Source organism: Anthonomus grandis, chromosome 10, assembly GCF_022605725.1.
Source record: "Anthonomus grandis grandis chromosome 10, icAntGran1.3, whole genome shotgun sequence".
Classification (NCBI taxonomy): Eukaryota; Metazoa; Arthropoda; class Insecta; order Coleoptera; family Curculionidae; genus Anthonomus; species Anthonomus grandis.
This window is the reverse complement of record NC_065555.1, coordinates 29,346,492-29,374,477: the sequence shown is the minus strand read 5'-3', so window position 1 is coordinate 29,374,477 and position 27,986 is coordinate 29,346,492. Positions and strand designations below refer to the sequence as shown.

Below are 27,986 nucleotides of genomic sequence, written 5' to 3'. Positions count from 1 at the left end.
TAGTGACTCGTTACTTTAACAGGTTTCTTTGTTGTAAATTAATTTGTAACTTTGATTGATTTATGTCTTACTATTATCTACCTTAAGTTGTATTAATATTAGTATCTTTTGTGTTATTTAATTTTTGTAAAATTGGTGGATATCGTTAAATAAATAAATAAATAAATTTACAACCAGCACATTCACCTATTGGAAACAGTCCAACGGCGATTCCTTAAATGTTTGGTATTTAAGGATGATGGAGTCTATCCTCCAAGAGATTTTGACCATAACCTGCTGCTCTCTAGAGATACTGAACGGTCACTTGCGGAGAGAAATGCATTCGGTGAAATTCTTATTTAATTTACTTAACCATAAAATTGACTGCCCATCCCTTTTGCAAAGGATTTGCTTTCATGTACCACGCCCAGGATCTAGACAGTATTCAGCTTTTAACGTAGACACAGCCAGGTCCAACATTCCTATTCACTTTATGTGTTACTACTTTAACACTATTGCTGATTCTTGTGATATTCACCATGACAATCTGGCACTTATTTTGAATCACCTGCGTATGGTCGGTGGGGGAGGCTAGGTTATTTAGTTCTTAGTTTGAATACATTTATTTACTCTTTTTTTTCTGCTCTTTTGATTTAGATTAATTATTGATCCTTATCCTAATTTAGTGTTGATTTTTTATTATTTATTTTCTCAAACTCACTACTTTTTTTATTAAATAGCAATTCTTTTATAGTTTAGTTGCATGGATCTGATACAGTTCATACATTCGTACTTGTACATTTATATATCTAATTGATTTTCCTGTAACTGGGTATTTGTAACCTGTTGGAAATAAAGCTTATTATTATAATGATCCCGAAAAGATTTTGGTGTCAAATCAGATAATTTTTAGCATTATCTCTCTACAGCCGTCTTAAACTTTATTTAGTCTGTATTCATTTACAATTTTATTGGGGCAATATCATGAGTCAATCTGATCTTATGACTTGCTGTGTATGTGAATCTAAGTGTGTTTCCAAAGAAGATAGAAAACAGCCGTTTGGATATCTCTTGACTGATTTGTAGCATATGCTGTGAAATCCAAACTACTACAGAGTCGCGTGTCCTGTTATTGCAGAATCGCACATGTATTCTGTAGTGTCCAAGCTGCAAGAAGAAGAACCTAACTAATATAGAGTCTTAGGCATTGCCCAGCAACCAAAATATTAATGCATCTCTTCCAGCACTTATAAGTAACATATCTATATATAGACATATTACCTGAGATAACATATTTAAAAAAACTGCTTAGTGAAGTGGAAGATGAAAATAATCTCCTTAAGAGTCATAATGCTCTCCTAACTAAGTCTCGGCTCAGCTTGAACACATTTAAGTCAAGCAAGTCTGTCAACACAGCAGTTCTCCTACTGCTATTGGACACATTGAAGAACTATCTCAGGAGTACCATGAAACAGAAATCAGGAAAAAGAATTTTATGATTTTTAACTGCTTAGAATCTTTAGAGAATATCAACGATGTGGTCTGTAGTTGCTGTCCCGAACAAACCTCTTGATGACGGGAGTTTTATTGTTTTTAGGCTTAGCAAAAAAGTTGGTAATAAGTGTAGACCGTTTAAGATGATATGCACTTCTGCTGATGTTGCTTCCACCTTGATAAAATGTTCCAAGAAGATCAAAAATGTACCCTCTCCAAAGCACCTCTCCCTCACAAATGATAAGACTCCAAATCAATTACAACTGCATAGGAATCTCACAAAGCAGTTGCATGACCGACTTAAAGCTGGCAAAGAGAACCTGAGATGTGTTTATAGCAACGGCGCTCCAAAAATTATATCTGGTCGTGGGTAGCATTTAAACTGAGTAAATTGTCTAATAGGAAGCTCTTTGTATAGCCTCAGTGATGTATTGCCTTAGAATGTTCGAATTCTTAATAGTCATTCTTAATAGTCACTCATGCTTTTTATAAATCTGTATGTATCTGTATGAGGACGAGTAAGATATGGTTGCAGTATCTAAAACTTGGCTACAGGATGCGGTCTACGACAGCGAGTTGTTCTCGCGTGATTACACTGTATATCGCTTAGAACATTGAAAGATTAGAATTAGTAAACAACAACTTGTTTGAGTTAAACATCTTCTCAGGGGCAAGGGGGGTGTTTTGTATACAAACATATTCACCGATTCTCTGTCGTCAAGTTTAAATATATTTTCAAAAGAGGAAATTTTCAGCTATATATTAACACATATAATATTCAAATCAAATCACATACATATATTGCAGAAAAAGTGAAACGCGATCGCTTGTACAATCGGCAGTTCAACGACGCCACAAACGTATCAACCGTCTTTCAAACAGTCGTTTAAAACCAAATCGTATTGCCTGCTGTACAGCAAATCATAGCGTGTGTGGGGCGTTTAAGAAAGAAGATTAAGCGCATTGAAAAGAAAATTATCATAATTGCCTCTATAGCTGAAAACACAATTAATGCGCAATATTAAAGACCAAAGCTGACAACCTTATACACAACAAAAACTACAGATACTCCACGGAGAGTAGCATAACTTTTTCTATTTTCTATAACTTACCTTACTTCTGTTTCCTAAATTTAGTTATTAAAAATTTTAACCTAATTAGAAGTCAATAAAATTTAAAGAACTGTCTGTTTTTTATTTACGTCTATCCAATAATTTTGAATACGGTTATGGGACACTGTAATTTAAAAAAAAAATGAAATAATCCTAACAAATTGTTTATTATATTATAAGGTATTTTTATAAAGTCACCACTCCTTCTTTTACCTCCTCTTCTTCATCATCTTCTTTTTGCGCATCCTCTTGATTTTTCTCTTCCTTTTTAGGCTCTGATGTTGCTGTAAGATATTGTTCGTGGTCGATTTTAAGTGTTTCCCTTGATGGTGGACTCCATAATATGCACCTGATAGGAAATTGAAAAATTTATTTAAAAAAAAATATAAGAAGGCCTAATGCAGGACGTATTTTGGTTATATAATGTTATAAGTAAATCAAGTCTTAATTTGTATGCGCTTACCGATTAATAAAACCTCCGGCTCTCTTTGGTTTTTGAGTATTTACGTCGTTTATTAACGCCGCAAAGTTCTCTTCCAGATGTTTTTCATCCATGTCTAGCTAAAATTTATGGTAAATTAATTATATGTGGTATAACTAAAATCGAGGAATATTGTCTAAAGATAAAGATATATTATTCGTCTCTCTCTCTAACACGTGAGTTCTTACGTGAAAATCCCTTAAAATATTTTTTTAAGAGGCGTGATAGATCGTTATTTAAAAACCTAGGAGGCTCTTAAAATTCGTAAAAAAAAATCTAGGGCTGTGTTTGAAAATTTGACAAAACATCTGCACTATTGTCAAAAAATGTGTAAAAATTTTATACACAAATCTAATAAGGGTATCATTTGCATATAGACAAGGTGTTTGGGCAGGAGAGAAAATGCATTCGTACCCTGACTGGACTGGGATATCGTCAAGATTGCAGGAAATCATTTAAGAGGCTTAAAATATTCACACTACCTTCTGTTTACATTCTACACTGCTTGCTGCATGTCCATTAAAACTTAAATCTCTATAAAACTCATGAACACTTACTATTTAACTAGTAATTGTAGAGATCTTGTGCCAGATTTTAACCGACTTGAAAGGTCCAGAAACGGAACCAGGTATTTAGCCGCAAAGTTTTATAATTGTATTCCAACAGGTATTAAGGCTCTTGACCTATTACATTTACAACTACCTTTTAATGAATGCCTCCTATTCATTTGAGGAGTACTACTAAAAAACCCAACCGAACCCCATGAAAATGTATTAAGTGAATATGCGTTCCATTTTAATTTCGAACTGATGAAAATGAATATGCGTTATAGATGTGTTTAATGCAATATCGCAAATGAATAATAACTTGAGGGATGGACTATATGGCATTCCACCTTATGTTATTAAGAATTGTATGTCCAAACCTAACCCAACCCAACCCAATGTATCCTATTTAGTTTGCTATCTAAAATATTTAACCCTTTCGCTGCGGATGCCGCATATATGCGTCTTATTTATTTTGTTCGAAGCGTGCGGGTGTCGCCTTTATGCGCAAGCTGTTTTCGCCTCGCTGCGGTGATCGCTTATTCGCGTCTAGATATTATAATAACTGCCCCACCAGTATTCAGTGTGAGAAGCATGGCAAACGTCTCTGCTCTGCGTTCTCAGTTAGATTTCTGCAACGTGTAAGTGAAGTAGTGTTTTTAGAATTTATCTGTTTTTAGCTGTTGAATAGTAACGAAAATGTCTCTTCCCTTCCCAAGGAAGGGGTCTTATTATACAACTGCAGAACTGGAAGAAATCCTAACACAAAGCTATTCTGAAGACGACGAAGTTGTGCCAGCGGTGCTTCATGAATTGACAGCAAATGCTTCCGACATCGATAACGATGAAAGTGAGACAGAGGAGCCCCAAGATAATTAAACTGTCGATTTACATGCTAAAATAATATGGGAAAATGCGAACATTCAGCCCCATGTATTCCCTTTTAATACTAGAAATTCTGGTCATAATGTACAGATCTATTTGAGAACTGTTCAGAATATGACTGCTTTGAAGTTTTTTTTTTGGAGGAGATAACTGCTTTTATAGTGAATGAGACTAATAAATTTTATGAATATGTTCTAGAAAATAAGGAAGGTATTCGACCACACTCCAGGCTGAATCAATGGAAAAACACTAGTTCTCAAGAAATGCACCGATTTTTCACTCTGAATTTTCTTATGGCGCGGGTGAAGAAACTCCAAATACAAGAATATTGGTCAACAGATCCTTTGTAAGCTTCACCTGTTTTCGGGAACACAATGCCTAGGGACCGTTTCTTGCTGATCATGAGTATGCTGCATTTTTCAAATAACCATTTACCCAAGAACGATGATTCCTTACGGAAAATTTGAAAAATAGTGGATCACATGAGACATGTATTCAAAGGTTCATTCATTCCATACAAGGAATTGTGTATAGATGAAAGTCTGATGCTTTATAAAGGTAGGCTTTTTTTTAAGCAGTACATCCCCTCAAAACGACACCGCTTTGGCATCAAGTTTTTTGTCCTGTGTGATGCGGTTAGTGGGTACATATTAGACTTTATTATATATACTGGGTCAACTACAGAAACGATGGAATCAGATTTCGGAAAATCTGGACACGTGGTTATAACCCTGCTCGATCCTTATTTAGATAAAGGTCATACACTTTTTATTGACAACTGGTACAGCAGTCGAGATCTATTTTTATGGTTGTATGATCGCTGCACTAACGCTTGTGGAACTGTGGGCAAAAATCGAAAACAAATGCCTCAATTTCACGAAAAACTGAAAAAAGGCGAGTTCACCTTCCGCACTGCTAAAAGTCGCCTTATAGCTGTGAAATGGTGCGACAAACGCGAGGTGTTCATGCTTAGTACAGTTCATGATAAGGATGTGAAAGAGACGGGAAAACTTGATAGAGCAACCGGTCGCCGAATTCTGAAACCATCATGTATTATTGACTACAAGAGTATGGGGGCAGTAGATAAAACGGACATGCTACTAAGCTCCATTGAATCAGTGAGAAGAAGTACCAAGTGGTACAAAAAAGTTTTTTTCCATATCATGGGTATGGTCCTTCTTAATTCACATGTGCTTTTTCAAGAGGCCACCAAGAAAAAGATACCGCTGGCGAAATTCCAACTCGATTTGGTATCTCAAATGCTAGAGTCAAATCAAGGAGACATTGTATACTCAGCACGAAGGGAAACCAGGCCAGCTGCGTGACGCCTGACTGCGAGGCATTTTCCAAGGAAAATTCCACCTTGACCGGTCGGAGAAGGTGCTATGTTTGTACTCAACACAAGTTACGAAGAGAGTCGACATACATGTGTGAAGAATGCGACGTAGGGTTGTGTGTAGCCCCATGCTTCGAAAGGTACCATGTTCAACGAGACCCGTAGTTTTTTCTTTTAGTGTTGGTAATGTTCTTTTTGTTTTTTTATAATTTTTTGTAATTGAGTATATTTTTTCGTGGCCAGAATGTGCAACATAAATATATTCAAGTTAAAGCGACAATAAAAAATTTTTTGCACTTTTTCCTGTTTTTTTCTCGTGATTTTTTTTGTAATATCTTGTTTTTTACCAGATTGTTAAATTCAAATAAAACCCTAAACCAAACTCTAGTTTTTTGTGCTAGCTGTTGGAATCTTATCGACTCAATGCGGACGACGCATATTAGCGCAGCAGAGTGATGTCGGCTGCCTACCAGTACGGCTAGCAGTGAAAGGGTTAATATATCCTTCTCCATAGGTGTGTTTCCTGATATTTGGAAGGTAACTTAATATATTACTTCTATATATTAAAAGAGTAAAGACAAAACAAATGTGAAGAATTATAGGAGTATTTCTAAGTGTTCTATCTTTGGCAAAATTATTGAACAAATTGTTCACCAGAAAATGTATCTGACTTTTAAGAATATTTTTTTCTACAGCCCAACATGGATTTATTCTTGGTCGCTTTACTGTTACCAACCTGCTGGCATATGAACAGAACTTGTTAAGGGCCTTGGAGAGCCGATGTCAGGTAGATGCCGTATATACGGACATCTCCAAGGCTTTTGACAGGGTGAATCATCGATTGCTTTTGGGTAAGCATGGGAGCTTGGAAGTTCATTGACTTCTTTTTTAATGGATCTTCACTTAATTGAAGATTTGGGAGTTTAAGTCTTCTAACGTATATGTTGCATCTGGAGTGCCCCAGGGCGCTCATTTGTCACCTTTTATTTTTAATTGTTCTGTATATGACATAAAGAATTGCATATTTGCAAGCCAATCACTTTTATTTGCTGATGACTTAAAGATTTTGAAAGTTATTGAAACTACAGAGAACTGTGTGGCTTTGCAGAAGGATCTGGCTGGATGGTGTGATCTGAATTGTATGCAACTTAATCTTGCTAAATGTTCTATAATTAGCTATTCAAAAAAGAAAACTAATCTTATGTATGATTAAATGATACAACACTGAACCACTTGGACCATATAAAAGAGGTCTGGTGACACAATAGTTTCTTTCTGGTTTTGATAACGTTTTACTGAAATAAGCTATCACTTGCTCGGCATCTTCATATTTTTGTGATAGAACGGCCCCAATTCCACCATTACTCGCATCGGTATCCAAAATAAAAGTTTGTCCAGGAATCGGATATGTCAAAATTGGAGATGTGCATAGTGCTCTTTTTAACCGTTGAAATGCTTCTTCACAGTCTGTTGACCAACTAAATACCATTTTGTCCTCCGTGAGCTTATATAGAGGCTTTGCAAGATTAGCGAAATTTCTTACAAATCTTCTGTAACAGGTACAAAAGCCCAGAAAGCTTCTTAACTGGTGTTTGTCAGTGGATCGTGGCTAATTTTCGATTACCTCTACTTTATCTGGATCAGTCTTGACACCTTTTTCTGATATTACATGGCCAAGGTATCGAACTTCTTTTTGAAATAAGCAACATTTTTTAGGACTTCAGGTTGGCCTCTCACAGTTTAACAAATACCTTTTGAATATTCTTCAAGTGATCTTCAAATGTTTTTCCCAGTATGATGACGTCATCCAGACAAACTAAACATGATTCCCAAGTCATTCCACGTGAAACTGTTTCCATAAGTCTCTCAAAGGTAGCTGGAGCATTGCAGGGTTCAAAGGGCATTACTGTAAACTGCCAAAGTCCTGTTCCAGTCGAGAATGCAGTCTTTTCCTTATCTTCTGGATGCATCTTTACCTGCCAGTATACTCTTTAGATCGAGTGTTGAGAACCATTGTGAACCTGATAGCGTGTCCAAGGTGTCGTCAATTCTTGGTAGGGGATAACTGTCTTTCTTGGTAATGTCATTCAGTCGCCGATAGTCTACACAAAATCTAGTGGATCCATCCTTTTTCTTCACTAGCACAACTGGAGATGTCCAAGGACTCTGAGAAGGTTCTATCACTCCTTGTGTCCTCATTTCTTGAAGCATTGACGAAACTTTTCCTTGTTTAGCTATCGGAATTATTCGAGGTGCTTGTTTAATCGGAGCATTGTCTCCAGTGTTAATTCGATGCTGCACCAAATCAGTTCTTCCCAGGTCATTATCGTGCAAGGAAAACACATCTTGATTTTCTTTAAGAAAACGTCGCAATTTACTACACTGGTCCATGGTTAAATTGGCAGAAGATTCTTCAAATAGGTTTTGTAAACATACAGGAAAAGGTCTGTTTAAATAACGACTTCTATTAGCATTTTTCATGATTGCCACTACTTCAGAGCATACTCCAATGTTCTCTCCTTGTTTCAGGTGTTGATCATATCCTTTTAAAATTACCATTCGAACCAAAACAGTAGATTTCTTCTGCGTAGATAACGTCTTGGCTGGAAAAATTCCTTGACCATATAGTTTGCAGTTTTCCATCGGCTCAATCAAAACAGTTTCTCCCTCTTTTCCTCCAGTTGTAGCATTAACCACCACCTCTGAATTTCCTGGTATAGTAACATCCTTGAATAACTTAACGACTTTGGTATTTACTTTATCTTCATATAAGTGGTGCATACAAATCTCTTCATTTCTCGTCGTCAATATCCGGTTATATACATCCATTTTAAACTGCTGAGCATTCATAACATCTAATCCTAATATGACATCATCCATGATTTCTGCCACTGAATACTGACAGTCAAAGCAAGCAAGTATACAAATTCTAGAAAATTAGAACTACAGGGATTTACAATAATATAACCTAAATAACCTAAATTGGGGTCAAAATGGGGCTCTCGAACAAGATGAACTACTTAAAAACTAAACACTATAGATAAAAATAACAAACCAAACGTAAGTAGAACCCTAAAGAAACCCTACGAATCAACTTTAACTACAGAATACTAATAAAATTGTACAAAAACTAGGAGAATAATTAACGTATTTACATTTTCATAACACTATTATTATTAACAGCTGGGTGTATTTATTTAGATCTCGTTCTGTTCTATAAAATTGTAAATTCCTTGACTGATATGCCATAACTTTTAGGTGTTGTTGGATTCTCTGGACTTCAAAGGGTGCTTCGCCTTTACTTTTTAATGAGTCACATTTCAGAATAAACTATGCATTTAATTACCCATTAGCAAGAATTTATAGGGCAGTGAATTTAATTCCGGAAAGCATCATTGAAGTTTTTAAACTTTCCTTAAATTCATTTAAGAATAAAGTCAAAATATTCTTAAATAGTCAACTTTTGTAATGTTTTTAATTTTTATTATTACAACTTAGCCTGCATTATTTATGTTTTTATTTTGAGTATCTTTGATAAATGTATTCGCATATGTAATCAAATTTTTTATATTGTTAATAGTTAAAAGATATTTCGCCTCCGTTGCAAATTGGATGGTTTCACCTCTTAGGATTGGCGGTTTGAGTTCGCCCATATTCCATTTTCTGGTGAATGGCACTATTACCATTTTATGCGAATTAATAGACATTTCCCCCTTTTCCCACCATTTTAGTATGATGTTCAGCACTTCTTGTGGTACTGTTGAGGTTGCTTTCTCATTTTTTCCTTTTAACAAGATTACCAAATCATCTGCATAACCTTGGACTTCGACCTTCCACAGTCGAATTATGGCCAACAGGTTGTCAACGAGTAGCGATTCACTGATTCATTCATTTTATGTTCGAATTGATAATAATCAAAATATTTCCAAGTTTTTTTTACTAAAATAAACAACCAGGACATTCCATTAAAATAAATTGAATTGACAAAAGTTGCTAAACTACAGAATTTTCCTCATAATTTTGAGAATATTTTTTAAATACATATGAGAAATATTTTCATATAACAATACCGAAAACATTCACTTACCGTTCCCAAAGTCGCCTCGATCTGGCCAAAATCTTTCTCGTACTCGTCCTTTAAAGCCTGATAACTAATACCATTTACGAATTGACTAACGACTTTTCCTACTAAAGGGGTTAATGTGTCATTTTTGGCATTCGGAAATTTCCTTTTCATAATTCCTCTGTTAAAAAATAGACAATATGTTAAAGTCATTAAGGGCGAAAACTACTAAAATATTTACCTTAAAACCACCAATTCGGGTAAAATATCGGGATGTGCAATACTATATTGGAAATCATTTAAGTGTACCTAAAAGAAAGTACTATTAAAATGCTACATGAAAATAGGTCGAGGAAAATGCTGTAATTTTTTATGGATTTGCGCAGGATAGGTCACCATAAATAACTGAAGAATCTAACAAGTGACTAATATAGCTGACTTCCTATTTATTAGGTTATTAAAGAACTCTATCAATAAAAATCCATAGAAAGGAAAATAATAAAATGCGAAAAATTGCTAAAAAAAATTTTTGTTAAATATCTACAGTCTTAAATCAAAGTCCATTACTTTATTACACGAAGGTCAATTTTTACCAATAAAAAAAAAGTAAAATCCTTACCTGACCATTTTGAATCTGTTTAATTAGGTCCACGCCTCCAGCAAGCGATGCACCTGCATCTTTTGCTTCCTTTATACTTTCTGGATTCTTAGCAAAAGCAATTATAGCTCTATCTTCTCCGTGATCAAAGGGATGTGGCACTGCTGCAATCCTTTTGAAATTATCGATGAATCTCGTCTAAAAACAATAATTATACAGTCCTATGGTTCGACCTTTGGTGTGACACTTAAATTACAAAACAGCTGTGACAATAACTCTTTAATCTATTTTCGAGTCGAGAATTTGGTAAACTGCAAAATTTGGTTAGAATCAATCAATCAATCAAAAAATACTTTATTGTATACAGAGCTAAAAGCTCTTATTTACAAAGTTTAAAAAAAAGTATATAAAGAAAATAAAGAAAAAAAAACAAATACATTGTTACAAACAGATAGGCTACAAACTTCTAAAATGAAAATAGTTTTTAATAACTTGCAGCATTGTGGATATTAAAATAAAGTGCTTAGAGATTAAATAAAGCCAGATAAAAATACGATAATTCTAAACCTAACAGAAATTAAAAATAATAGGTACATTAGTGTGAGCCTTAACTATAAAACATCATTATGCTTATGCTTTGGTCAATAAACAATTTTTAACACTACGTGTAAATTGCCTATTGTTCTCTATACTTTTGCATTCAAGAGGCAAGCAATTATATATTTTTACTCTCATATATTATAGAGTATTTTTTAAGAGATGATTTTGGAATGCACAGACCCAAATTCTCACTATTAAACCTGGTCTTATAAGCATTGTGACTATGATCATAAGGTCCTTTGTATTTCTTGTGAACCAATTCGACTGTCATCAAAATAAATAAGTAAATCAAAGTGAGAATCCTCTCCTCAACAAACAGAGGCCGACAATGATCCCTAAAGGCTGCGCCACACAGATATCTCACCTCTTGCTTATGCAGTACAAAAAAAAGAGGCATTTATTTCCAACAGGTTTGTTACCCAATTACAGCAAAGAATTAAAAAAAATAAACAATAAAAAATATGTTGAAGTTTTTACTTCAGCACATGCAAAGTTAATAAAAAAAAATTACAAAAATATGTATAAAAATGGAAACTCAAAATACAGTAATGTATGGATAGTCCAAACCCCGTATAATCCGAATGCCCCAATTGCGTAAAATTGATTCCATAATCTGAACACCGTGAATTCCGTAATCCGAACTGTCGGTACGTACGCGAGCGTGGGCGTGTAGTGCGAAAACATGATGCAACATTTAATTTATGTGAGTAGTACATAATTGTAAGTTTGTTCTTGCAGCAAGACGTTCCGTGGTTTTTTATAATTGTTTTGACGTGTTTTATGGAAACAGTAAACAAGCGGTGATCTCATTTGATAAGTGTCTACGTTGGGCGGAAGAAAATAAATTACCACTGCATGAAGTGATCCTTCTAAGAAGAATTCGACAGAAGGCTGTCGATCTAAGCATAAAAAAATCTGTTCAAAGAACTCTGGATAATTTTATTCAAAGAAAATATTAAGAGGCAATGAAGTATGTCCATATTATGTATGCAGTTAATTGGTTTCTTAAAAAATCATAATTATTTTTCTTGTTAGATAAATTTTTACTGAATCTTTTGTTTGATTTCCTGTTAAGTTTATTTTTATTTTGAAATATGCATTTATGTATGCACATAAATAAATGTTTTTAAATCCATTATGTACAAATATGTTTTATGGTGAGAGTGCATTTATATGGTGAAGAAAGTTATCTATAAACCGAACGTGTTCGGATTATAGAAATCAGTTATTATGAATTCTATAATCGGAAAGTTTTGGTAAACCGAGCGGGGTCCGCCAACTTTCTGTTCGGATTATCCATACATTACTGTACTTAAAATTCTATGTACTAAACAAACTATCTATATACATACTAGAAAGACTCTGCATCACCTATTTACTTTATACTTTCTATAATGGACCTTAAACTGTCAACAAAAATATCGAACCGTTCATGTAAATTATTATTAATATAATTCTGACACATTATATTAATAGGGAATTTAAACAAAATATTAGTCCTAGCGGGATTTACAAAAAATAATCTAAAAGGCCTAGAGTTTCTTCTTGGTACCCGAAAATTTAATCTAGCCAAAAGAGTGGAACAGTCAATTTTGTTATGAATAAGGTTATATAAGAATTTTATGGAAAGAATTTCTCTTCCTTTTGCTAAGGGTATAATATTAAATTTATTTAAGTATAATTGACTATCCAAACGTCTGGCTGGAAAGACACCTTTCTCTCTAAACCAGAGATACTTCGCTGAATAAACTTGCGCTGAATGCGCTCAATATCATCTATCAGCTATAAATTGGGTACCAAATTAGAGATCCGTATTCTATTTTTAAGCGTATGTAAGAGAAGAAAAGTAGTTATTAATAATATCAAAATGCCGAGAGTTTCGATAAATTAAATCCAACAATTTGGCAGAGTCATAAACTATTTTTACTACATGCTTGGCGAAACTTAATTTCAGATCAATCCCCTCATCCACTCTGGCTAACACAACATTATTTGCTCTATAGTCAAAATTGATTGGCAACAGTTTTCTAGAAAATGAGAGAATAGAGCATTTATTAACATTTAAATATAGTCTATTGACATTGCACCAATTCTCTACTTCATTAAGATTTACCTGAAGGAATTCGCAATGGCCTTTAGTATCTATTTTTGTAAACAATTTTATATCATCCGCAAACAGTAAACTTTGACAAGACAGTAATTTGGTAAGATCGTTTATAAACAATAAAAAGAGAACTGGGCCCAAATTAGATCCTTGCGGAACACATTGTTTATGACCTCGTAAGTAAGATTTTATTAAAGCAAGTAAATCCTTAGGGCTTAGAAAAACCAAAAAATGTTAGCTTATGAAGAAGTACTAAATGGTCAAGTTTTGCAGGAATCCAGGTATATTACATCAACCTAACCTCTATTATCCAAATGCTGACACAAATACTCATTTAGGCAAGCCAGGTTTTTTTTTGTTGGCATGTGGCATTTAACCATGCAGCCAGTTACAATTTTTATATTGGATTTGATTTGCCATTATTACGTATGGCATATTTCTAACTACTTTAATAATTGATTTAAAAATATTCTTTATCCTTTATGTATTTTATTTTATTTTTTTTAATGTTATCTTATCTTTAATATATCTAATTTGTAGGACGGTTCTTAGCTACATTATGCTATCCTAAGACATTTAAGCCAGTGAGACAGACTTCACGCCGCTGGGCTCTGTCAGGGCGACTTAATACAATACAAGGGATATTGACCACGGAAACATAAGGGAATGAGACTTGGAACTGTGATAACTATTCTAATTAAAAATCTAAACTAAATACTAAGTCTTACATTTCTAAGGAAGGTAATTAGATAATTAAATATTTTTACATTTTCTAGTGCCAATAAATGCATAATATTAAATGGACTAGCCACTTTACATTCCACGCCTAAATTAATAACTAGCATCTTCATTTCTTGAGTATATTTTTTATAATCAAAAAATATGTGATTTAGGTCACCTGTAACATTACAATTTTTGCAAAGATCAGTAGGTAATACTTTAATTTTGTAATTTTGTTTGCAAGCCAGGTTTACTGTACAGGAGCGAGTTTTGACAAAACCAAATTGATTAGGTGCTATGTCTAATTTGACATTGGCATATATTCTATTATCAAGAACTATTTCAAAAAGTTTCGAGAAATTACGTAAGATCGATATAGCTCTGTAATTTTGAATGTCGTTCTTTAGTCCCTTTTTGAGTATCGAGGATATTCTTGCAGTCGTTCATTTATCGGGAAATACTATTAAAGACAAGATAAGATTGAATATGTACGCAACGGGCCCTGGCAAAACGCGAATACAATCTTTAAGGACAAGAATTTAAGTACAAAAAAGGATTGTAGGAGCTAAAGGCTTGTATAACCCCAAAATTGAATTCCTTAGCGTAGTTGTTTATTATTTAAAAAAGTCAAAACTAACGCAACGAGCGCCCTCTACCAAAAACGCGAGAACTGTATACGGAATTTTATTTTTCTTTATAAAAGACTCGTGTATGTTCTAAATTTCATGTCAGTATATCAATTGGTTCAGGACCTATGAGAATAAAACGATAAATCAAATAATACTTTGACACCCTGTGTGTAAACCTCGGGCTAATCATTGACGATTGACCATATTCCTTTTTAAATCTTTATTTTACCGTAATACATTTACAATTAAATAAAACAAAGAAAACCCAAACGTATCGTTCGCCATGTCGAATGGAAGAGAGCGAGGACGCGAAGTGACAGTTGCAAACTTAAAATTAATCAATGTTGCCGGTTATATAAAATAGATCCATTTGGTTATAACACAAAATAAGAAATTATATTTATTCTAAACACCCTGTATTTCAATTAGTATTAAAATTAGGATAAGGCAGGTTGACCTCAATCACATTATTTTGATGTAAGGAATCTACTGTTGTTTTATGTCTCACTACTTTCGGGTTCTCCCTACTTTCTTACCCTGCATATTCTGCCTTTTCTTTTATGTCTCATAGTTCTGGTTTTTATGATCCGATAAAGCAGACAGCACTACTCTTATCAAGCAGAAATGATGGTCAGTAAAATTCTTGCAAAATTAATCAATTAAAGTGCAGTACATGGGTTACGAGAGCATTTAAGTTGCAAAAATCGGCACTCAGAATTGTAGAAAACAAAAAACCAACAGATAGTTGTAGACCTTTATTCAAAAATTTAAAAATCATGACAATGCCTGGACTATACATTCACCAATGTCTGATGTTTGCTAGAACACATTCTTTTAGATTTAGTACAGTAAATAGTAGGCACCTATATGACACCAGACATGGGGGAAATCTCTTACTTCCACAACACCGGCTTAGTCTGACCCATAAGGGCTATATGACTAATGCCATAAAACTTTTTAATGCAATACCCGAAACCACAAAACAACTACATTTAAATAGATTTAAGCAAGTAACGAAAAACCTGATTTTGGAGATGTGTCCATACTCATTGGACGAATTCTACAATAGTTTTTGACCTAGTTTATCAAAAATTTATCGAATATTATACTTTCATACTTGTATTAAATTTTAGATCCCTTTAGATTGTGAACAAAATGTAAGTTTTTTTTTGCTATGTTATGTAGGTAAAACTGTGATACATTAATACGCCAATAATACAGTGCATACAGGGGTCTCCCATGCACTGTATTATTGGCGTTTGACAGTAAACTTTTTGACGATGCTAAGCTGTTGGATGTATATGAGCAAATAAAGAAGTATTAGTATTAGGTTATTAACTAGCATTTTTAAATTAACGTTGTGGCTAGAAAACCGTTAACGGCTGAGCATATTTGACCGTTATTCTATTATGTTACATCATAGATGACGTCATAATACCTTAATGGCAATATATATCCCGGCTGAATAGGTGTCGACCGGAAAAAAAGTGAGGTTATATAAACATTACGTATACACCGGTTAAAAATAGGTGATATGTGACTGGGATTGTAATAAGGTAATTTAGGAGGTATTATTAAGGTGTTAAAACATAATAATTACGTACAATAAAATGCTTTTATCCATTAAATGAACATCATCTTTAGTAATTTTTTTAATATCGTCATTAATGGATGTAAATTCGTTATCCTCTATATTTAGCAACCTTAGAATAAATTGTTGTTTTTCATTAATGCTAAGTTTGGCAAATGGCGTAGGTTTTTTATTAATTTTTCTTCTTTTAGGCAAGCCAATGGTTGTCAGAGCCTCATCTTTTACTCTACCTCTTTTTTTAATTTTCTTTGGCATTTTAAATATTATCCAACTCCTAAAAAATTAAAATATTTTTATTATTTTTTTTATATTGAAGGTTTTTTACTTAGATACCATGTTTTTAGTATTTTCATTATTTAAAATTTGACTAGCACTAGGCAGTACAATATTTTCCAGTATGACAATCTTATTTGAGGAAGATACATCCAAATTTTCAATTTCATCATTATTTTCAACTACAGGTTCTTCTACAATCACGTTTTCTGCTAGAACCCAGACATTATTTTCTAAGTGCTACGTTTCTAAATTCCAATTATTATTGTTACTAATGTCATCAGGGGACATATCAGCCGACACTAATTGACTCTCCTAAAAAAATATTTCATAAAATTAGAAATACCTGTAGTTAGTAAAAAAGATACCTTGTCTCTATTACGACTATCTATTGCACTGACTGGTAAAATTTTTAATATCAATATCTTCTTCCCAATATTTCTTAATAATAAGTAATAATTATTTTCGTCTTCGTATAACATTTTTGACCGCTGAGCGGCTAGATCCGCAAGACTATTAGTTATTGGTAAGATATTCCGTCGTCTCTGGCCATATGAGACTATATGTTTTGGTTTTGCTATGGTAATAGCAACATTTGGAAAAATGTTTTCAGTTTCATTTTCGTCAGGCATCGATTCTGGGAATAACACTGATTTGTAACCTACGGTCCATCTTTTATCTGGCGAGAGGGGATCAAATAGAGGCTGATTTAATAGTTTTCTGACAGCAAATATATGACGACACGGCAAAAGCATGGAAATAGAATATGAACAAGAGCACTTATAAATGTCCGTATTAATCGTCCATTCTGAAGATTTTATTAAAAAGGAATTATGAAGTGCTAAATCCTGTTGTATATCTTTTACCTTTCTTGAAAATTCTAGCTGTTTGATTAATTGTTTTCCAGGTTCTTTTGTCAATAGTTTTAAATATCGAGCTTCAACACTTTCAGCTTCAAATTTAGTGACAGTCCGTTTTAATTCACTATATATGAACTTATGGGCGCGTTCGGATTTCATAGTAGATGTTATTTTAAAGAATCCTATGAAAAAGTCTGCAAGGCTGCTATTTCTTGAAACAACATCTTTTATTTTACCGTTAATAGATTCCAATCTATTATTAGTATTATTAAGAAAATTATTTTTGCAGGATTCTGTATGCATTGACTGATGCTTAATATCATGCCAATTTTTCATATAATAGCTTAAGACCGCTTTTGGTGCAATTTCCTTAAAGCTGTCCAGGGTTTTTGTAAAATCTTCTTCAGATTTGGCATAAACTAAAGTTTGAAAATACTCAAAACATACATCAAATTAATGAAAGTTTAGGAAACAATTCCTTAATTACATCTCGCTCGGTCATATCTTTATCTGTAATAATACATTTAGTTTCTGTGGCTTTCCCGTTAAGTTGTTTCAAAGTGCTCAAAAACCAACTAATATTTTCTTTACTTACCGAAACCATTAAGCACATGCCCACTATTTGACTTTGACACTGGCCATCCTCTACTAGCATTAAATAAAGTGGAATACTTATATTTAAGTGTTTGTATGTAGCATCAATTGCTATAAATTCGGGAAAATATTCAAAAATATTTTTCATATAAGGAATTTGGGCAAACAGTGCTTGGAAATTTGAATCATCATCTTTTAGAACAGAAACTTCACACTCTAAGATAAAAAGTAAATTTTATAATTTAAATGCAGGTATATTACGTACGTTCTTACTATATTTATCCTGTATTAGCTTAATGCAGTAGGCCAAATTATCCCTCTTCACATTTTTAACTGATGCCAAATTAGACAGGTCTTTCAGTAAAATTACTTTTCCAGTTTTTTCTATAATTTTTTCTTTAACAAGTTTTTTATTTGCCTTTAGTACTAATAACTCTTTTGTAATATTTTTCATATCTTCAGGCATTTGTCTTTGAACTGGGTAGTGGGCATAATATTCCTGTAATTATTGTGGCTATGTTAAATATTTATCAATATTATTATAATTTGTTTTATTAATATCGTTAGTAGAAAAAAATAAAAAGTTTGATTACATTTTTTACCTTTGAAATTGTATGATTGTGTTCATTGTTCATGGCTATTACTTCTAAACTTTTTCCATTTTTGGAGGCCCTGAATCTGACAAAAAAGGGACACTCCTTTCTATATGTTCTACAACATAGATCATTATTATTAATGGATTCTATTCATTGCAATTACAAAAATTATTATGAAGTATGGGGATAAATACTAAATTTACATAGATACTACGACGATGCACGTATGCCCTTGCTACAAGAAACAAAACATCTACCTCCATGTACACAAGCATATTTTAGTTCATAATAAATAAGTTTATCACTTAAAAAACGCTTAACTTTACTTGACTGAATTGTCCTGGCATCCCGTTTCCATAAAATGATATAATTTCTTTTTGAATACTCATCAATTGCCTTCTGAACTTCCTCATAGCTTTCAAACTGAGATCCTATCTCAATATTATTACTGACAACATCAGTCGACATGATCTTCTGTATTATACAGTACAGAGTTACTAAGAATTTGCCTAGAAATTTTAATAAAATAATATAGCTACTACCTATAGCATTTATACATATATTGAACGAATTACGCAGATTAGGTACCTACTTACCTATTTTTTCGCTAATATCTGTTATAAAAACAGTAGTAAACTAATATTTAATCTCAACCACAAGTACCGCAAAATTTACAGAAAATAAACAAATAATAAAAGAAAACAAAAACCTAACTTCATTTTTTTCGCAGCTAGATTTATTCAGTCGGCAAACGTGTCATTTCTGACGTAACAGATGACGTCATATCTATTTTACCGGCTGAATATCGCCAGCCGTTAACGGTTGACTAGCCACAGCGTCAAATTAAAAGACAAAAATATTGTAGAAAGAGTTTAAGCATGTATAGAGTGCCTATCAAGGTAGTTATTATTATTGTTATTTAGTGATTATTAAAATCACTAGCCATAATAATTTTTAATTTTAAAGGCAATAACGAAAGTAAAATATTCAACCTGTTAAAAAATTCTTCAACTCTGCCACGAGTAGTAAAACTGTTTTGTTATTTAAACAATTATATATATAAATAAACTAATTAAAAACCTTTACAATGCATATATATCCTATCATCCTATCTAGACACTATAGCAACTTTTTGTCAGATTAAAGAGCAAAGAGAGTAAAAAAATACCAACAATATATTAGTCTTACCTTCTTTTCCCCTTGCATGTTTAATTCGATAGTAACATTCAGCGGCGCATTGGGCATGTTGTACATTGTAGGATGATGCGTTTGTCTGTGACATTTGATTGCTTCCGCAAATGGATAAACGATCCATTTATAATATTTCATCGCAAATACATCATCGATGGGGTCCCTTTTCCAACTATCATCAAACTTCTTTATAGGTCGAGCAGCTAATATTTTATCCCTTAAAAATATCTAATGAATATTATCCGCGAAAGCACAAGAGCACAATGCAAATGTAGTTTTCTATAGCAAAGTGTGACAAACTTCAAGGGGTCAAAAAACATTATCAAATTTTGTTAAAAACTAAAAATAAATGCTAAATATGGCCAAAGTTTAACAAAATTACATTAAGTTTATCGCCCTGTATCTTGGTTGTATGACTTTTGGACTAAGAAAAATTAACTTAACTTCATTTTTTTTTTAAAGGAACCTGCTGTTAACAAATTTCCTTTTATTTATGGGACACCCTGTATAATACTCTCAATCTAAAAATTATGTTATAACACCTCTGAAACCCATATACTCTAATTTCTGCAATCTACTGTGACAGCATCAAAAACCCTACGGAAGTTGATAAACACTATAATTATATGACCCTGGTCAACGTTAGTTGATAAATGATTACTAAGATCCACAGCAGTACTAATAGTGCTATTTTTCCTGGGTTCAGATTTAAATTGTACCAGTTTTACTTTCTTTATTTTTTTGCAATTACAAATTTTGTAGTTTTGGAAAAATTATTTAATTTTAATGAAATTATGCATAAAAAGTTATGAAAAAGAGGAAATTGTTTTTACCTTTCTTGTAACTAAGTCCCTTTATTTTCATGTAAAAAAACATATCCAAAACAACCATAATCGAGAATGCCAGAGAGAGAGTGGCGTTTGATACGAACAAACTTAGAAGCTTGCTTCAGAACGTGGTGGAGGACAGACCAGAGCATCAAATTAGTAAAGTTTTTCGTGTTGAGAAGAAGGGTACAGGAGTGAGACCTATCAAGGCTGTTCTTGCTAATGAACAAGTGGCATTGAAGATTTTGAGGAGCAGAGTGTATAGTGACACTGGTGTTAAATTAGGTCCTGATCAGACTTTTCTTCAGAGAAAGCAGTTTAAGGAACTAAAGTTTACTCTTTCGAATCGCCTTAATAATGGAGAACAAAATCTGGGAATCAGGTACATTAGAGGAGTGCCGAAGATCGTGCCGTTGAAAAATGTGAGGTCTCAAGATGGTGATAACAACTCAAAAAACGATTAAGCCTCTACTGCCAAAATGTTGGTGGTATGCGCATTAAAATTGAACAATTTCATCACGGAGTGCAGTGTCTGACTATTCTGTCATAATCCTAGTTGAGACTTGGTTGAATGAGGATATCTCTGACAGTGAAATCCTTGTGACCCAGGCACAATATTATCTACCGCACTGACCGTAGCCTGGAATCAAGTACAAAGATTAGAGGTGGTGGGGTGCTTATTGCAGTTAGTAATAAATTTAGATCTAAAAAAATTGCTACGCCTTACATCTCAGTGGATCAAGGATATGTAGAAGTAAATATTTGCAAGAAGTCATTTGTTTTTTGGTGGAGTGTATATTCCACTGTATATTAGAAAAAATGAAGGCTACGAACCTCTGCATAAGAGTATGAATTTTTTTCAGTACTGGGTATTAGCTTGTGTACAAATAGTGAAACCCATTCACCATTATAATGTAAAAACACTGCTGTCATTTTGGTAGATAGATTTAGATGTCTTTTGTGTTTTTTCTTATATAGGATGTGCTTTTTAGATATGCTTGTTTTGTTCCTTACTACTTACATTAAGCTTTAGAGGAATAATTATGTTTATTATAGAAAATATACACAAGTTGGCAACTGCGAGTTCATACGTCAAAAGTATGTCAATGTAATTATTAATAGCAACAAGTTTCAATCATCAAATAGACAGATAGAGTAGACCTCTTTTTTGACATAATTTAAAGGGATTAAATATTATTTTTCCTATGTAAATAATTCACAATTTTTTTCTCTTAATCTATTCTTTTCAAAGTACTCTTTATGCTCAAATTTTAAAATATTGCAAAATTGGAGATACTTAAAGTCGACAAGACCCAATGTAGAGACATGTGTTATACATTTCTTTATGTTGGCTATATCCTCACCTGCATCAAACAAACAATTTATTATGCATATGTAAAATCAATTTTAGAATATTTTTGGGATTTGGAGCCTATATACGTTTACTTAAGAGGTTCGACAACAGCGTAACACCTGTTGTTTTGAACTCGTAATTTATATCAACAAATTAGTGGTTTTAGTCTCAAAACAATAGTTAAAAGCATCATAGTACTAAAATTCAAGTAATTATTTATCAGTGCAAGTATAGGCAAACGTGTGCGCTTTAAAAAATAGTGATAAAAGCATTAAACAGATTGTACCAAGCGGTGTGAAGGTTATAATCGCAGCAGAGTTTGGTGGCAGTGTTGCCAAGATGCCAGGCTCACCAGTGGCGTCAGAGAAGTGCGATGTATGCAATAAAAAAGTGTCTGATGATGATGAAGGATTATTGTGCGAGAAGTGTTATATTTGGAAACATAGGATATGTACATCACTTTCACAAAAAGTCTACATTCAAGTAAGCAAATCTAAACAACCTTGGTTCTGCGAGCCATGTAAGGAAGCAGAAAAAAATAAACAGAAAAAACTTATATCACAACAAAATCAACAAAAAAACTACACACTAGCGGACGTAATGGCAAAACTTGATGAGATGGATCAAAAATATAATAACTTGTTTGCTAAGTACCAGGAGCAGATAAAGCTAAATGAAACAATGCAAGCTGAATTAACAGGTATTAAAAAACAGCTAAACAAAAAGGAACAAAACGAGTTAGACAACAACATTATTATACAGGGAGTTCCCTTTAAGGAGAATGAGAATATGCAACATATAATTAAGAAAATAGGAGAAAAATTAGATGTACCAATAGGAAATAATGGTCTCACAGTATATCGTTTAGGCAAAGAGCCATCAAAAAACAGCCCAATCAAAGTGTGTTTTATAAATAAAGGAGTAAAAGAGCTAATGTTTAAATAAAAAAAAAGATACGAATTAAATACAAAGGACCTAGGCTATACTGAAAACAATAAGATTTATTTAAATCATGGCCTAACAAAACAAAATGTTAAACTATTTACAATGGCTAGAGCATTTTAACAGCATTTTAACATGATTATAAGTACCTGTGGATGAGTGATGGAATTATTTTTCTAAGGAAAGATGATAGATCAAAAGTTGTTCAGTTTTCTTAAATTTTACAATAATTTTAATCAAGTAGTTCATTCTTCATTCTATTTTAAATTTTCATTAAACTTTAAACTTTAACTCAATTTCGCTTGGCTCACTGTGTAGAAACAGTTAGTCAAAGTATTTCTATTCAAATGCATCCAAAGAATGTTTTGAGGCCTTATAAAAAGGTGCGCGAATACTGAGCCAGTTCGTTGAAACCCATTATCAGAAAAAAATTCGCTAAACCGCATCGCTCACGCATCTAGTAGTTCTAGTACCACCCGATACAATCCCGTGTTTATGGGATTAACCGCATTTCGAACTGAGAAAAAGCTGGCCAGCTAACGCGAGTGAAAAACTGTAATCGAGAGAAAACCAGGTAAGGTCTCACAACCATTAATTGTCAAAAAACAATAAATACAGTCCATTTTTCTCAACAGTGAGCTTTCGATACAGTACTTTCTTAATAAAAATAAAAATCAAATAGACAAAAGTGATACCAGTCGCTTCGGAAATTGCGCTGGAAAACTAATTAGGCCTCTGAAACAATTGAGTGTTTCTTATATGAATATTCAGAGTATTCGTAACAAAGTTGATGATGTGAAGTGTTTTTTACTAGCAAATTCATGTGATATTCTAGCACTATCTGAGACATGGTTAAATAAGGACGAGGTGTTCTTGTATGAGATAGACAATTACACGGCTATACACTCATGAAGAGATGGCAGAGGTGGCAAAACATCACTGTATATAAAAAAAACTATAAAGTGCCAAGAAGTAGATAGGTTTAGTACAGAAAAGACTACAAACTGGATCTGTGTAAATATCGGTGAGTCTGACTTAAAATTAAGCGTTGTATATAAACCATCCTCATATAGTAACATCGAGTTTCTAAGAGACTTGGAAACTATCCTTACGAAATATCCATGTAGGTGACATTAATATTAATTTATTGGAAAACTGTACACTAGTTACTAACTATAAAAACTTATTAACTATAAATACCTTTAAAATACGTAACACAATTAATAATGAAAATGCAACAAGAGTAACAGTAAATAGTAAGAGCATAATTGATCGTGTTTTATCAGACCTGGGTTCAAAGATATTAACTGAAGGTGTCAAATTCACTACACCTCTCTTACTGATCATAATCGCCTCTTGTTTAAAATAAATTATAATAGTAAAATATATAAACCAAAAGTAAACCATCAAATCAATTGGATAAACTACAAAAAAATTGTATATAAATTTAGTCAAATTAGTAGGTCTGTTATTGTACCATCATTTCGGGACTTGACTAAACTGATCCAAGTAGCTAAAAGAGAATCACAAAATATAAAAACAGTAAAAATAAAAGAAAATAATACATGGATTAATAGCGAAATTCTTGAAATGATGAGGCAAAGGGATGAAGCTTATAAAAAAAAAAATTCAAAATCCAGGTAATCTATTGTATAATGATGAATTTCGAAAAATAATGTAATAAAAATAATGTTAATAATAAAATTAAAACACTGAAAAATCAATTTTTTCGTAAGGAGTGGGATCATGCAGGAAATGATCAAAAAAGGCAGTGGAAATTTGTCAATAGTTTTTTTAATAGCAAACCTAACAATACTCAAATAGACTTTTTAAATATAAATGGCAAAATAATCAAAGAGCAAAAGGATATTGCTGATAACTTAAACTTACATTTTTCGCAGGTTGGATATTGTCAAGGAGTTAAACAATGAAATTCAAATTTTAAATAATGATAACATAGGTTTTGAAGAAGTAAGTAGCAGTGACACTCTTATTAATATTGAACCAACCAACCCAAATGAGGTCTTCTCCGGGTAAAGATGGAGTGACGGTCTTAGACTTAATTAATTTAAAGGATCATGTTATAGGTATTATTTCAAATTTAATAAATAAAGTGTTTACTACTGGCGTGTTTCCTCAAGAATTAAAAAAAAATAAAATTATTCCAATTTTTAAATCTGGTAAAAAGGAACAAATGAACAACTACCGACCTATTACTGTTATAAACACTTTATCCAAAGTCCTGGAAAAAGTTATTAAGAAAAGGTTAATGAATTTTGTTGATAAAAATTCACTGCTTGATCAATATCAATATGGTTTTGTTAAAAATAGTAGCACCCTTGCTGCTACTGTTGATTTTATTAGTACCATTTCAAAGGCATTAGATCAGGAAAAAATTGTGGTGGTAAAATTTATTGATTTGAAAAATAGGCTTTTGATGTGGTTAGTCATGATTTGTTGATGAGAAAACTGCAGGATTTGGGTCTGGGGGCACTTTTCTTAAATCTTATGAATACTTATTTGGTGGATAGAAGGCAGTATGTTGATTTGAGTGGTATTAGCAGCGAATTATTAACAAACAACTATGGTGTACCACAGGGGTTGGTACTTGGGCCGCTATTGTATGTATTATATGTCTTAAACCTAAAATCTGCAAAACTAAAAGCACGATATTATTTGCTGACGATACGGCTCAATTATACATAAGGGAGAATGAGCAAGAACTTGTAGAAATAATTAATAATGATTTAAGTTTATATTATAAATGGTTAATTTTTAATAGGTTAAAAATAAACATCGATAAGACACAATTTATGTTGTTCAAGCAAAAAAATAAACATATAGGTAATATAAACATTAAAATAAATAATTTTAATTTAGAAAAGACATCCTGTGTAAAATATCTCGGTTTACAAATAGATGAATCTCTTAACTGGCAAATGTATATAAATAAAATTACACAAAAAATTCTCTCACTCATACCATGCATATATAAAAGTAGGAGCTATTTAACACATCAAACCAAAATGAATGTATATAATGCCTTTTTCTTATCACATATAAGATATCTTTTACCTATATGCGGTACATGTTGTAAAACAAAATTTAGTGATGTTCAAATAACATAAAATAAGGTACTTAAAATAATGTTTAATTATGAGATAACTACACATACAGAAATCCTGTATAGTGAACTAGGCATTTTTAATTTGGAAAAACTGTTGATTCTTGAACAATGTAAATCAATGTATAAAATCTTAAATAAACAATTAAAATGTAATTCCAGTATAACATTCTTCAACGAAATTCGCAGCTACAACACCAGATCTTAATCCAACTTATATGTAGTATATAGTAGAACTAATATAGGAATGAACAGCCCAATTGACCGCGCATCTAAGACATATAATGAATTGCCTAATAATTTTAAAAAAATAAAAATAAATAAATTATTTGTTAATAAATTAAAATATTTCCTTTCTACATAGTATATTATAGTTTTATATAGTTTATTAGAAATAGGATTAATATCGTATAATAATGGTAATAATGGTAATAGTGATAGTGATAGTAATGGTAATATAATGTACATTATTTATCTTGGGAATAACACTAATTTTTGTTGAATATTCTACAGTTCTCGAGGCCAGAGCTATATGCACTGTTGAATTGAACAATTGAATTGTAAACTTTATTTTCAGAAATATATGCTTGTTTTCAAAAAAATATCATCAAGTTAATATTGAAGGTATATGAAAGAAATTGTTAAAATCAGCAGTAGGGAAGGGGAAGGGATACAATATCAATATTTATACAGATGCTATATATTGTTTAAGAGAACAAAATAGATACATCACAAATTATTAATAGATCAAATAAATGTAGAATAAAGGGTCTAACTAAAGAAAAAAATATATTTTTTTTTACACTAGTTCATACTAACATATTTTCCCTTAATAAATATTTTAATGATCAACTCACTGGAGTACTGAATTAATGTACCAGTGCTGATTAATATGTATTTTACATTTAAACAAACAAAACTTTAATTGCAACTTTGTCAATCACTTTTTTTTTCTAATCCATTAATAATGTATATGTTCATTTCATATAATTCTTGTTTATGTGTTTGTTAATGTGTTTGTCTTGCTAAACCATGATATATATAAAATTATAGACAAGATAATATGATCCTCACCTGTTTTTTAAATTGTGAGGAATAAACCCAACTTTTGGAACTTCTACCTTTTGAACTTTGGCTTTTCTCTTGCGCTCCCTTGTACCTTTACGAGCAGCATAATTTCTAACTTGAAGTGAGTCAGCTGCCAGTGGCAAAATGACCCTATTTAGGTTATTGTTCCAAGAAAAGTGAATAATCTTGGAGAGTTCTAAAATAAAGGTCAAAAATAATGTCCCTATAAATATTGTAACCTAAGACTTAATAGAAACAACACTTAGATATAATAGAAACATGACTAGTTATGTAATGTAAGAATCTAATGTGACTTACTATTTGTTAATAAAGACATTTTTTATGAAAATGTGAACTAAATCCTAAAAATCTTTGATGTATCCTTTATTTTCTTTTTCTTAATCAATTTATTTTCTCAATTTCCTCTAACCAAACAATTTAAACACCATTCCAAAACCTAACCACACTTTTGATTTCTACTTAAGGTGCGCTGACACAGCGCTTGCGATATTCGGCGAAATTCTAAATTAATATCATATCGTTGATTGAATATGTATTTGGAAAATTACGCAATCCTGTGATTTAAAATGGACCTGATCGACTATATATTATCGTCCAGTTTCGTTTTCGTTTTATTTTTTTTTTAAACAAACAATGCAGTGATGTCATTTAGGTGGTCAAGTGACGAGTGATTCATATTTAAAGGTGGAGACACTCTGAAAGTTAAATTTTATTAACAAATAATTACTTACCAAAACCCTTTTTTGAGACGAAAATAAATAAATGAAAAATATATATATATATATATATAAAAAGCTTTTATTTATTTATTAAAAAATTTATCAAAAAAGTTTAATAAAAGTTATAATTTCCATAACAAATATGATGTTTTCTTCAATCTGTGTTCAAGAGTGTAAAGATTTTAAATAAAAGCCTGAGGCACTTAATTTACTAAAAACTAATATACAAAAAAATATGTGAGACAAATGTTAACATATAAGTAGGTTTCAGGTAAGTATA

At 32.2% G+C, this 27,986-nt stretch overlaps 1 protein-coding gene across 1 annotated transcript; it reads right to left on the bottom strand.

The window, feature by feature from the left end:
* Positions 1-2,733: 2,733 nt before the first annotated feature.
* On the bottom strand, positions 2,734-27,452 carry LOC126741381 (39S ribosomal protein L1, mitochondrial). The gene is made up of 8 exons (XM_050447773.1): positions 27,285-27,452; positions 26,973-27,162; positions 19,649-19,868; positions 10,515-10,691; positions 10,137-10,204; positions 9,920-10,076; positions 3,049-3,146; positions 2,734-2,934 (listed from the first exon to the last, which is right to left on the bottom strand). Exons 1-8 carry the CDS (start codon positions 27,301-27,303, stop codon positions 2,772-2,774), a joined length of 1,092 nt encoding a protein of 363 aa, XP_050303730.1. The 5' UTR covers positions 27,304-27,452; the 3' UTR covers positions 2,734-2,771.
* Positions 27,453-27,986: the final 534 nt, after the last annotated feature.

Coding starts and splice junctions, on each gene's coding strand:
- LOC126741381 (XM_050447773.1), bottom strand. Junction 10,692..19,648: donor ACATGCAAGGGGAAAAGAAG/GTAAGACTAATA, acceptor TATTGTTTTTAG/ACGAGATTCATCGATAATTT. Junction 10,205..10,514: donor AACAGATTCAAAATGGTCAG/GTAAGGATTTTA, acceptor ACTTTCTTTTAG/GTACACTTAAATGATTTCCA.